Source organism: Lytechinus variegatus, chromosome 1 (genome assembly GCF_018143015.1).
Source record: "Lytechinus variegatus isolate NC3 chromosome 1, Lvar_3.0, whole genome shotgun sequence".
In the NCBI taxonomy this organism is placed as follows: Eukaryota; Metazoa; Echinodermata; class Echinoidea; order Temnopleuroida; family Toxopneustidae; genus Lytechinus; species Lytechinus variegatus.
Genome location: NC_054740.1, coordinates 15,050,087 through 15,062,887, shown reverse-complemented (window position 1 = coordinate 15,062,887; position 12,801 = coordinate 15,050,087). Strand labels below are relative to the sequence as shown.

The 12,801-nt window shown below is 38.2% G+C and overlaps 2 protein-coding genes across 4 annotated transcripts in view; both read left to right on the top strand.

Annotated features, from left to right (window-relative positions):
* Window positions 1-1,063: 1,063 nt before the first annotated feature.
* Window positions 1,064-6,551, top strand: LOC121406857 (monocarboxylate transporter 14-like). The gene is made up of 3 exons (XM_041597761.1): window positions 1,064-1,881; window positions 4,192-5,411; window positions 6,412-6,551. Exons 2-3 carry the CDS (start codon window positions 4,478-4,480, stop codon window positions 6,549-6,551), a joined length of 1,074 nt encoding a protein of 357 aa, XP_041453695.1. The 5' UTR covers window positions 1,064-1,881; window positions 4,192-4,477.
* Window positions 6,552-11,737: 5,186 nt separating this feature from the next.
* LOC121406985 (pirin-like protein) overlaps window positions 11,738-12,801 on the top strand; it is an 85,638-nt gene continuing 84,574 nt past the window's right edge. For 2 of the 3 annotated variants that reach the window (XM_041597861.1, XM_041597879.1), the window contains exon 1: window positions 11,738-11,870. The gene's annotated coding sequence lies outside the window, so the exon portion shown is untranslated. Of the gene's footprint in view, window positions 11,875-12,801 lie in introns of all 3 variants that reach the window. The other variant, XM_041597868.1, reaches the window with a different exon arrangement.

Below are 12,801 nucleotides of genomic sequence, written 5' to 3'. Positions count from 1 at the left end.
TGGTAGCCTGGTGGTGGTACTGACAGGATCGAAGCTTGTGCAAGAGTCAACTGCGGCAGTATATCTCTGCCAAACGGATCCGCGACTAAAGTTTGGAAATGAAAGTGGCAAAAACCTGCCGGCAGAATGCATCCTGACAAGAGCGAGCTGCCGGCAGGCCCGTCGATTCCGTCACAATATAGTAAACATACAAATCAACAAGCAAATTAAGAAAAGATAAATTAAGATAAAGGCAGGAATTAAGGGTGGTAATATATATTCAAGTATAACTATTAAATGCACGGATTGAAACTGGAACGAAAGAATTCACGAAGCGTGAGGTTCTGCCGGAAAGGTCTCTCAGACGTTTGCCTGTCCTCATCAAATTGTAATATTTATGGAGGGCATTGTTTTTTAAGGACTCTACCTTCATTCTTGTCTACCCTTTTTATTTTGTTATTTTAAAGGCTTGTTTTTCAATTCTTTCTGGTTTCTGTATGTCCTCTTTCCTACTTGCATGTATCCAAACAATTTGATTAAAGAGAAGTGCACTTTTCACCATTGCTTTATAAAAGACCCGCATTATCCTCTCATGAAAATGCACGGTCCTAAATAAGCCTTCGAAGGAAGAACATTCTACTTCGAGCTTTTGAAAATGTGATCTTGGCTTGGGGTATCCAATTAAATTCATCGCCAATCTTTGTCCCGAGATACTTAAAACTATCTACCACTTCAAATGTAAACACCATCTTATACAATTGAATCTGGTTGTGGGGAAGCAACTCTGAAATAAAAAAACAAGTTCTTTACACTTAGATGGTTGGTTGTTTTGCACCACCTAGAGAAGCATTCAATACTTCTACGATAACTATCATCACCAGTTTCACTTTTCATCAGGCCTAGAATTACTTTGTCATCAGCATATTTTAGTATTTTTACATTTCCGTTATTTGAGTTACAATCATTAGTATACAAAGATATACATCAGTGCTGATAGGATGCATACTTGGGAGCACCTGTTGGGTTCTATTAGTTAAAATTAAAAATGCTGCTAGTCAAATAGAAATCTTAGGATGAAGGTTAAAATCATTCAGTTTATCAACAAGAATGTGTGTCTGTATCGTATTGAAAGCCGAAGAAAAATCTACAAAAAGGGCCCTAGAATAACACCTCAGTTTGTCTGTATGTTGAGCTATCTCGTGTACTAATGTCAGTACAGCGTCCGTAACTGATTTCTTTGGTTGGTATATAGGCTAACTGATGTAACAGGGGAAACTACTGGGAGGATGAGTTTCATTAAGATCCTCTCAAAGCATTCCATCACGATCGATGTTAAGGCAACGGGTCGGTAGTCATTTAGTTCAGACGCTTTGTTGGTTTGGGAACTGGAATAACTTGCTTTCCTTCAACAACTAACCTTGTAGAAGTATCCATAAAAATTGATATTTACTCAGTCTACTCCATTGACCTTTTGAAGTGCCTTTACGGATGATTATTTTCAATCGCCATGGTCAGTGATCATCAGCCCGAAACTCTTTATAAATACGCCTATTTAATATCGTGCACTGATATCAAAGGTTAGAATTTCGCCTGATCGAACAAAACAACCGGACTCCTTAGTTAGTATCGTTTTGGTATCTCATTGAAAATCGAAGGTGGTGACAGTTATCAAAATGGCGCCAAGAACGCGTTCCAGTCGAGAACGGATTGATGATGACGACACACCATCAGATCCATATCGTCATATCGTGTTGTTGGTAACATTTCTCTTCCTGTTTCTTGAAGCTGGTATTACCAAAGCGTTTGGAGTTCTACTCACACCCATGGTTTTCCAGCTAGACAGCAATTTTGCAACTGTTGCCGTCATATTTTCTTTACCGTGGACAGTGGCACACATTGGCGGTTAAGTTACACATTTTACTAAATATCTTATAGGCCTTAATGTACATACGTATCAAGGTAACAGCAAATATGTATTATAAAATTCTATTCTGTTGATAACATCTCCAGAATATGATTTTTTGTATCAAGAAAATCATATAAAAATGTATTCTTGACAGTCTTCCCTTCTTCTCTTCTCTTTTTCTAGCCACTTATCTTTGCATTGTATTTTGTGTATTGTATACCTTTACGTCCACAGGCGTATCCTGCCACAAGCATTCTAGGGACCTACGCCTTCTTCTGTACACATAAGTTGTATATATTTATATTCTTTATGGTAATTGATTTCATATGAATTCTTGTTTTAAAAAATGAAGAAACTTTGTAAAATGGAGGAAAATAAATGTTTATTTGAAATGAAAAAGGATAAGACCATAATATACATATCTAGGTTTTGAAAATGTGCCTTAAGTTCATAGCTAACGATATTATGAAATGCTTATATTTTTGTTTTTGTTGGACTTTTTTGGATCGCAATAGCTGGGTTCTTGCTAAATCTGGCAAGCATCTGACTGACCTCTTGAAAGCTTTAACTTGTATACCCTTTGTTTTAAAATGTACATAATACTATCGGCTTCCCATAGGCCTTGACCTCAGATGTTTGAAATCTTAAAGTCCTTGGCCATGTCCCGACCTGACCCTGGGCAGTCTTTGGTATTTGCCTCGGAATTATGTAATCTTGAAATCCTTGGCCTTGGCCAGCTAGTAGGCTACTTGGTATTGGAACTGAATACCAGGTTGGACTCAATTAAATCCTTTAAAAATTGACATTTACTCATTCCACTCCTTTGGCCTTGTGAAGTGCCTTTACGGATGATTATTTTCAATCGGCATGATCAGTGATCATCAACCCGAAACTCTTTATAAACACACCTATATCGTGCACTGATATCAAAGGTTAGAAGTTACCCGAGGGCCACTTCCATTGACGAGTGGATACCATGCGCGACCATGGGGTCTCAAAAAGCATCCTAATCAAGTATTTCCATACTATGAAAATGCACCCTCTAACAAGTATTTGGATGTGGAACCCTACCCTTAACAAGTATTGAAAAAAATACCCTTGGCAAGTATACCCTATATTGAACCCCTAAACAAGTACAGCGATATATTAGTTATATCACGGACTGTCGTCGGTCGTCGGTTTTGTACCTCCGGCATTACCTACATCATTGGGTAAAGAACGGCCCATCCCCGGGCCCCCGTTTTTTGTCTCGCCCGCGGCACACCCCTACCACTTTTTTGGTCGAGTGCCCCCCCCCCCCAAGGGGGGCCCATCCACCCTTACCTCGCGCAAATCGGACTCTAAACACATAGGCCCGTATTTTGAAGTCAGATTTAAACTTAGACCACGGTCTAACTCTGTGCTAAAATTATGGGGAGCCAAAAATTCAAAATTTCTGTGTATATTATATATTTCTTATGTTTACTATTCATTTTCATAAAGAAGAATGATACTTCAAAATGCTTCAGTTATCATTCCTAGACAATTGTGAACGATTTGAGTGTCATATCAGTTAATAAAACGGATGTGTACCGTTAGTGATTTGTGCCCATACTTAAACCACAACCAGGGTTTAATTTAAAACTGAGTTCAGAATATGGGTCGTAGTGTTGACGGGGCAAAAAGAAATCATTTATAAAACATTTTAGTCTTTTTTTTACCAAATTTGCCCCTAAACACGTAGCTTTCCTAGCAAAATGGATACCCATTTTTTCATTATTTTAGTGTTATTGACACCCTTATTACGCTACATACGTAACGTGCCCCATCTTGAAAAAAAACCCCATCCTTTTACGTGTTTTTTTTTGGTCGCGCGTGGTATCCACTCATCGATGTTAGTGCCCCCAAGGGGGGGGGGGGCTAAAATTTCGTACTTGGTATTGGAACTAGGCAGGAGAAGTAGGTGTTGTGCCGACAGTGAGTAATTAGAATAAAATGATGTATATTTAGAAGTAAGTAGAGTTGTTCTGATTCAGATACGGTTTAAGTGGTCTAACAGAGTTACCACACTTAAAATGATTTAAACAACGTTGTTTACTGTGTGAATCGCACAGTAGTTGTTTAAACATTTTAAACAAGTGTTTAAAATCTTAAACAACAAAGTTTAAATTCAAATATTTAATTATCAATAATTTAAGCATGGTTTTTTAATGATTTTAAACACTTGTTTAAACAACTACTGTGTGATTGACATAGTAAACAGCGTTGCTTAAGTTATTTTTAACAAGTGCAGAAAAATTGACAATATTTCCCTTTTTATATTACAGCGGTAGTTGTGAAGCCACTGGCCAGCAATATTGGTCTAACCAAGATTTCAACAGCTGGGGGGTTGATAGCTGCAGTTGCCATAACAACGTCATCCTTCGCACATACAACCTCGGCTCTAGGAAGCCTCTTCTTTCTATTCGGTAAAAACATAATCCCTCAAAATCATAGATCAAATCTAATAGAAAATATAACCACTTGCGATGACAAAGCGAATTCTGAAGTTGTTTCTATCCTTTATTATCCAATGCTAATTTTGTCTATTCTTTTGCAGGTATTGGTCAGTGTATGATATTAGTTCCAGCAATCATCTGTTTACATGGTCACTTTAAAGGAGATTTTGCATTCGCCAGCTCCTTTGTCTTTATGGGTTCCCTGACAGGAATTCTCATCTTGCCCATCCTAACTAATGTCTTGCTCGAAGCCTACGGACCACACCAAGCCCTTCTCTGCTTAGGTGGCCTTTGCCTTAACATGTTACCATTCGGTCTTGTCTTAAAATTGCCAGAGGAAAGGCAAAAGAGACCACCTGCGCCAGCATGTGAACATCTCTTGGAGGTCATGGGTACCGATTCTTTAACTAACAAAGATTTTGCTCTGGATAAAAATGTAAATCAAACCAGCCAGTGTCACAATCTGCCTCAAAACACTGAATATTCCTCCATCCTCAAAAATAAGAGCACAGATGCAAATGCTGACATCGATCGGTATCTCGTCGGCATACGAAGACGATTCTTGGGACTGCTGTCAGATCTAAAGACATTCCTTCAAGAAGCAAAGTTTTTCATGGCTTTCATTTTGCCATGCGACACCCTGGCTGCATTTACTCTCATAAGCTGGACTATTTTCATCGTACCCTTTGCAATCTCTGTCGGAATCCCTGAATCCAAAGCAGTCTTCGTGGGAACTATGGGAGGTGTCGGAGGCCTGGTTGCGAGAATGTTGAGCACTGTCATCTTGTATTTTCATCCGACCTGGGTGTCTGGTCAATATATTCTGTTTTGCTCTTTGACATCTCTGATGTTCTTCATTCAGCCCTTGGGGACGGCTTACTCCTACATCCTTGTCTGTTCCTTCTTCTTGGGCTTCGGTCTTTATGGCAGTGTCTGTCTAATTGAAGCATTGATTGCCAACGTCGTCAAGAAAGATGTGTTTCCCGCCGCGATTTCTATCTCGTATCTTTGCAAAGGCGTCAGTGCAGTCCTAACTGCTTACATTACTGGTATGTCAATTTTAAGATTTTTTTTACTACATCATCCGATGATACGGTAAGGAATCATGGTGTTATGGCTCCAAGTGAGACCCAACTACGTGGGAGAATTCACACCAAGATTGAATTGGAGTGGGGAATGACAAAAGGGCAGCGGTACGATTGTTTTCGTTAGTACTTGTGCACCAGACGGGAGTGGTCAGTGAAAATGACGATATAAATTCAGACTATGTCTATTATGAATATTCATGGCACACGAAACGGAAAGCTACAGTGTAATTTCCGACCAATCAATCAGCTCGATTGGTGTGGCTCAATCCGTAAGCCAATCCTATACAGTCGAGTTCATGGACGAATGTAGGTTCCATTCTCGTGGAAAAAGATTTTTCAAAGAATTATTAAAATAAAAAATTAAGACTCTAAAAAAATTAAGACTAAAAAATACAAGGCCAATATTTGCTATCTGAATCAAAGTCTCCAAAACAGCCTATTATGTCGTCTTCCCACTGCCCTCTCGCGTCGGATCGATGCACAAGTACTTTACAAAAAACAACAACAACAACAACAAAATCGCCAGCGGGGGAAGGGAGGGGGGGGCTCAGGCTTGTGGTCGTCACGAATATAAGTGGAAATTCATGTGGAGCTGATATATTTAAATGGACGAAGGGGGTTGGCTAGTACGGGTCTCACATGTGGGTTAGAACATGATACATTCAAACCCTTCAAAATCCATCCATTAAAAATAATTCATTAGAAATGAAAAGATATCAAAATTTTAGCTGAGAAAAGGGTTATGAGTGAGAGAATATGATAATAATAAGAGTACCAAAGTAAGCCTATCTTTAAACGTATCATTTACTGTTTGATAATTATGTCATCTATGCGGGGGGAGATAATTTTGTTTGACTCGCCTACAACAACGTGAATTAATATTTTCAATTCATGATTTTTCATTTTATTCATTGATGTTATTGGTACTGTTCTCTCTTATTGGGTTTGATCTATTTTACAGGATCGCTGTACGATCTGACGCAATCCATTGAGATACAATTTTATATTCTCGGCGTCTTGCAGGCGATCAGTGTCGGCATCTTTATATCGCTTCTCGTCATCAAGAAGCGATCAGGAAGTACCCGAAGCAGAGAATTATAATGATTCATTAAAAGATTTGTAAAAATATTTTTTTCTATATTTTTTTACTTTGACTGTAAAAATGAATTAGTGATAAGCCAATTTGCAAACCAGGGCCAAATTTACTATATTAACTTTGCTATTTAATGGTACCCCCCCCCCTGAAATCATTGGCTCTGGTTTGATAGTCAACATTGTCGCCATGGCAGTTACCATTGGATGGCTAAGTTACTATTACTTTTATGTAACGGGGCCCTGTGAAAACATGGGAAGGTCACTCTGTACACCGAATCTGCTTATATATACAGCCGAGGGAAAAGTGCGTCTAGAAGGGTACCCGTTTTTACAGTCAGATGTCGTTGACGTCTTTAAGAAAAGAGGTCGCCCTTTCAGTCCTGATTACATTTCTCGTAAGGTTTAGGGTTGCAAGCTTGGTTATACGGATTACACCATTAGTGTTCGAATTGGTTTTATGAATTTCTCCCGGGGATAGGTTTGACAATATAAAGTTTCCGCTATCACGACGCGGCCGCTCTCTACAACGCACCAATTCCTTTGAAAATGCAAGTCAAATCGTCAAATCACATCGAAGAGCTGAGAGGCTTTTGTCGAAAATCGGTGTACCAGGACAGCAGATCATTCGGTGATCTGCACCGGACGAACAATTGCAAATATGTCATCGTCCAGAGTCACGAGATGACGCTGCTGCCCCGGTCCACCAACTTTCGACGCAAGCCTCTCAGCTCTCCATTATTTGTGATTTGACTTGCATGTTGGAGCGTTGTAGAGAGCGGCCGCGTAGTGATTGCGAAACTTTGTTCGGGTCCATTTCGAAAACTCATTTCTCAGATACTGTCTCCTGGATATAGCACCCATTATCATGATTATATTCTTCACTTTTCGAATATGCTACTTCTGTAATGGTACATGCTTATATTATCTATTTACTGAATTCTGTATATATCGTTCATGTATTATAAAAAAAGATTAATCTTATATTTGAGTTTTGTGGTATGTCGTTTCCATTTTATTTGATTGCATTGATTGATTTATCATTTTTTGTAATATATTACGGGGGTGGTTATGAAATCATTTAAGCTGCGCTTGTCATGGGTGCCAATCGGTGTTCATTGTTGGGAAACAAAGTTTGTTGTTCTCAAGTTGTAAGGGTTTATTTTTAGTTTGAGGAGGAGGTCATGCAGTGGTGAAACGAGTCTAAAGTTATGTATGGGGCCAGACATGGCGTTAAGCGTTGGATAAAATTCACAAACAGCTGCCCTAGAGAGCGAAGCAAGAGAGAAATAACGTTGAACTTTTCAATAAAATAATCTAACTTTGGGATATATTTTGACATGATATGAAAGAATGCATCATATTTCACCCCCTGTCCTTTACTTTCTTTTTTCCCCCTTTTTTGGTCATGAAACGTTCCGAGGCCATGACCCCAAGCCCCACATCTGTATGCCAGCAGGGAAGGGAGTAGTTCTTAAGACGGATTTGTTAGTTTATTTGTAAAACATGTCTAGGTAGTACCGTGAGGTATATGTCAGGACTAGATCAATACGAGCGCGCCAGGCGCGAGCCGAAACTTCTTTAAAATTTGACCTGGAAAAGACTTCTCTCTTTTCTGTTTTTTTTTCTTGACTGTTTTCCTTTTCCATCAATTTGTTTCTAACATTTTCTGAAAGGAATTAATGGTTTTATTCAATAACAATAAACATTACCACGGGGGGATACGACTGCCCCCACCCCCCCCAAAAAAAAAAACGGAAGGGAGAAAGAAAGGGAAACGTAGTGGGAGGGGGGGGCAAGATTATTGGATAATTATATTACATCAGATTTGTTTAAATAACTTTATGAAAGATAATTTGCTAAGGGCTTATGTGTTCATCATTCCTGGTGTTCGCATTATCTATTCAATGAGTAATAATCCTGTTGTACTAAACCATCCCGTTTTCAAGTCAATATACACCAAATATATTTCTTCGCACTTGGAGTTATTATTGTTTTATGTCGTGACATAAGCTTCTTTTTCATGACTACTTATAGGGATTGCCCATTTTAAGATCTGAATATCAAACATTTCCTGTCCGCTTACGTTCACAAAAGTGGAGTGCTGAGATATGTCTGCTCATAATGAATTCCTAAAAACAGTCCTTAAAATGTCCCTTTTTTATTTGAATGTAAACAATTTTCAGCTCGCGCTTTGTGCTCGCATCATTTGGTTAGCGAAATACGTATGGTCTTAGAGAATTATTAAAAACAAGCATTAGAATGCCCCTTTTCAAGTCTAAATTTCAATAATTTTCACCTCGCGCTTCGCGCTCGCAATATTTTGATGAGTGAGATACGTATTATGTTCATGATTACGATGACTACAAAAAGTGCTTCGTGTGTTTAGGTGCAATTCTAACAAAATCAGCAATATGTTGAGATTATGAGAAATTAACCCGGTGCATCAGTTATACCTAAAGATCCTGCACTGTATCACATCCAGATGCTCGTCATAAATTCCTAAAAAAATAGTCCTTAAAATACCTGTGTTTGGGGTCAATATATGCAAAAAAAATCCAGCCCCCGCTTCGCGCTTGCATTGTTTGCTTAGTTGTACAGGCACGTATCTTGATTACCCAAATTTGCTTATAATGTCCCCCTTTTTAGGTCTGAATATCAAAAATTTTCAGCTCGAGCTTCGCACTCGCATTACTTAATCAGTGAGATACATATCCATTTAATGAGTACAGTCTTAATGACAGCATATCTGTCGGCGCTTCGCCTGCCCACTAAGTTCTCACATACTGATATTATTACCAATCTGAAGTCTACATATATAAAAATGAAGTATACATGAAATATTTTTCGTGTGTATCCTTCTAATATGAAAAATATATACAAAAGTTTGTTGTAACTCTTGTCAAAAAAAACAAGCCGATATCTTCATCCCAGTTCCAACAAGTTGCGCTTGCCCTGCCCCTTCGAATCATACCGTTCAGCACGGTACATTATGCCGATTTTTCGGACATAAATTTCCTAGGTCACCCATGCATAGACATGATAGAAGAGGGGCGCTAGTGTACCTGTGCTTACAGATGGGTTTAATATCTAAAAATGATTTTTTTTTCTTTTAAACAACAACAAGGTGAAAACACTTATGGGTTTGGTTAGTTACATTTGCAGAACATATTATATATATATTTATTTTTTTTAAATCATCTCTTTATTGATAAATCATATGAATCATATAACAAAGGTAATAGACATATAAACCCATGATATCAGTTCTTGTCGAATGAGATACAGGGTAACATGACATAGGGGTGAACATAACTTTGTAACAGATACATGGACGGAACATAAGTATAAACATTGTACAAATAACAGAACATGAGTGAAGTGCGCAATTCGAGAAGAAACTCATTGGAAAATTGTAAATTCATCGCATATTTGAACAATTTTGATATTCAATTAATTAATTATAAATGTGAACCAGATAAATTTGAGTAAGTTTTTACAAGTAATGATCATAAATCTAAACTTAATCTATACATATTGCATTATCCAGTTCAAATCGACATCCGGCAGATTAAAGGATAGGGGTTAAGAATGAATGACGGAAAGAGATGGAAAGAGAGAGAGAGAGAGGGGATAGAGAGAGAAAGAGAGATGGTAAGAATGAGAACTAAAGAAAGAGATAGATGATAAGAATAAGAACACGGCAAAGCTTAAAAGTATACACATTCTCTCACATGTTAATCTGCTATTGATATTAAGGTAAGTGCAGGAACATTCGCTGCTGAATAAGGCTTAATAGTAGCATAATTCGAGGGGGGTGTTCTACATTCAAGTCGTAACGGTAACATTATTAAGATGAGGTATAGAGAATTAATTACATAAGTTTAAAAGGTAAGTATGTAGTTTGTATCAATAACGTTCCTGCAATAGGCAAGAATTGAATATCTTGGCATAAGTAAATTTATCTTAGTCTAGGTAGGCTCAGATTTAGCATTGTAAATTGCATATCAGGTAAATATTGCAATGTTGGAAATAAATCTAATGTGGTTCTTTATTTTGACAGAGTGACCAGTTGACCTTAGAAGTTTAGAGATTTGAGTTTTGTTTTCTTTTATTACCAGACCTCTCGACCCAACCTCGAAGCAAATTAGTGAACATCTAAAACCCCTATCTTCAAAATCGGACACAAGAGATTCGTACTGTTCATTTTTCCTTTTCCGTGCTGCATCTATATTGGGTTCAAAAGGGACAGTGAGCTCGCCTAAAGTTACATGTTTTCTTACATTGTTTTCGACAACTTTCGATAGTTGCTACTATATTGGCGGGAATTGTGCCTCCATTTATCATATATCCTGGAATATCAGCATAGAGTTGCAGTTGATCTTCCTCAACAGCAGGCTTCATAATGGATACCGTATACCCTAACACACTATCATGCCTATAATTAAAACGTTCCTGGTCTAATGCTATGGAGAATGAATTCAAGATATGACAAAGTGTTTCATGGTTCCCACATAAATTACAATCAGTGTTCATTCTTTTCCCCCATCTTTTTAGGTTGTCCTTAGACGGGCAATGTGTTAATTGCTGCTCTTGTTATAAAACTAAGTACACCTTTGGGAAGGTCAGCGATCTCCAGGTGAGATCGCTCTTCTCTAATTCAACCAATCACCCTGAAAGACCAAAGGGGAAACCTGGCCACGCCAAAAACCAGTGACTTCATCTGAGAGGGTTACTTTGATATTGTCCTTAGTTTTCTTTCAATTATCACCACTTGATAATATACATGTATATATATCATACATATTATGTGTATATTTTTTCACATTAGACTTATACAAGCATATCCTTTCCATTCCATTCCATTCCTTGTTTTTATTTGGCAACAAGTCATGATTGACTATTTTTGCCACCCACTGTATAAAAAGTAGGGTAACAATTTTATCTATTATTATTTTTTTTATATTATTCCTTGTATATTCATTCCTTTTTTCTATGAAAAAGCAACAACAACAAAACATTTAAATACAAAAGAAACAAAAAAACTGAGGAATGAGATTTCAGCAAACAATAGAGGGATTACTTCCCGAAAACGATAAGGTTGTTGATCGACGATCTATGAGATATTTTATGAAAGAAAATTCATTCTTTCATTTTTCTTTTCATGTTTTTCTTTTTCTTTTTTTAATTCTTCCAAGATACCATAAAATCGGAGCTCCCGATCATAAATTGAATTGGGGAAATAATATACCGATTTACAGAAAATCAACTGACTTCTGAACATGAAAATTGTTAAAACGTATTTTGAGGACATATAAAATATTTTAGGAAGGTAAGTTGGAAACGTAGGCCTACGAATATCTATATTTTATTCCATTTCATCGCCGTGCCGTGCAGCCGGATTGCGTATCCAGCGAAATGATGAGCGAAGTCGGCGGACAAAGTCAAAAAGCCACAGCTAGCTAGCAGCTGCAGCTTGGGCTTAACTCAGGTAACCCAGGGACGCGGGCCGGCGCCAAGCCAGGAGCTCACCGTGTATTTACTCATACTCATGGGGCCTGGGCAAGGGTATCATTATGGTCAAAATGTCTTGCAAGATAATTTGTGAAAACAGAAATTATGCACTTACCACGATTATATGGATGATGGTCTAACGAGTGGTAGTATCAAGGCTGTAAGGCACAGACTGGAAGTGGAACCTCAAAAAACGAAAAGGGGAAATTCCCGGGGGGGGGGGGGGCACTTGCATTGACGGGTGGATACCATGCGCGACCAAAAAAACACGTAAAAAGGATGTCTTTTTCACAATAGGGCACGTTACATACGTAACGTGATAAGGGTGTCTAAAACACAAAAATAATGAAAAAAGGGTATCTATTTCGCTAGGACCCCCTAGCCTAAATTACGTGTTTAGCCTAGGGTCAAATTTGTGGGGATGATAAAGCAAAATTAAAATGTTTTATAAAGGATATACTTTTTGCCCTAACACTACGTGTTTAGAGTCCGACTTACGCAACCGCGTAGCCAGGATTTCATTTTGGAGGGGGCGGTAAATGCACGCGAAGCGTGCCAACACTTAAAGAGCGCGCGAAGCGCGCTCCCTAGGGGGTGGGTGCAGGGAGGGGGAGTTTCCCCCTCCCGCGCGAAGCTTTTGGTGTTTCATAAATTAAAATGAAAAGGAGCCGTCTCTCTTGTCTCTAGTGCCTATTTCAGCTCCAATTCAGTTGACTCATTGTGATTTTGAACATTGTTTTCATGA

What these genes read in the sequence shown, in the direction of transcription:
- LOC121406857 (XM_041597761.1), top strand. Translation starts at nt 4,478, where the DNA reads ATGATATTAGTTCCAGCAATCATCTGTTTACATGGTCACTTTAAAGGA. An exon ending in CCTAACTGCTTACATTACTG is followed by an intron (nt 5,412 to 6,411) that starts GTATGTCAATTT and finishes TCTATTTTACAG; the next exon opens with GATCGCTGTACGATCTGACG.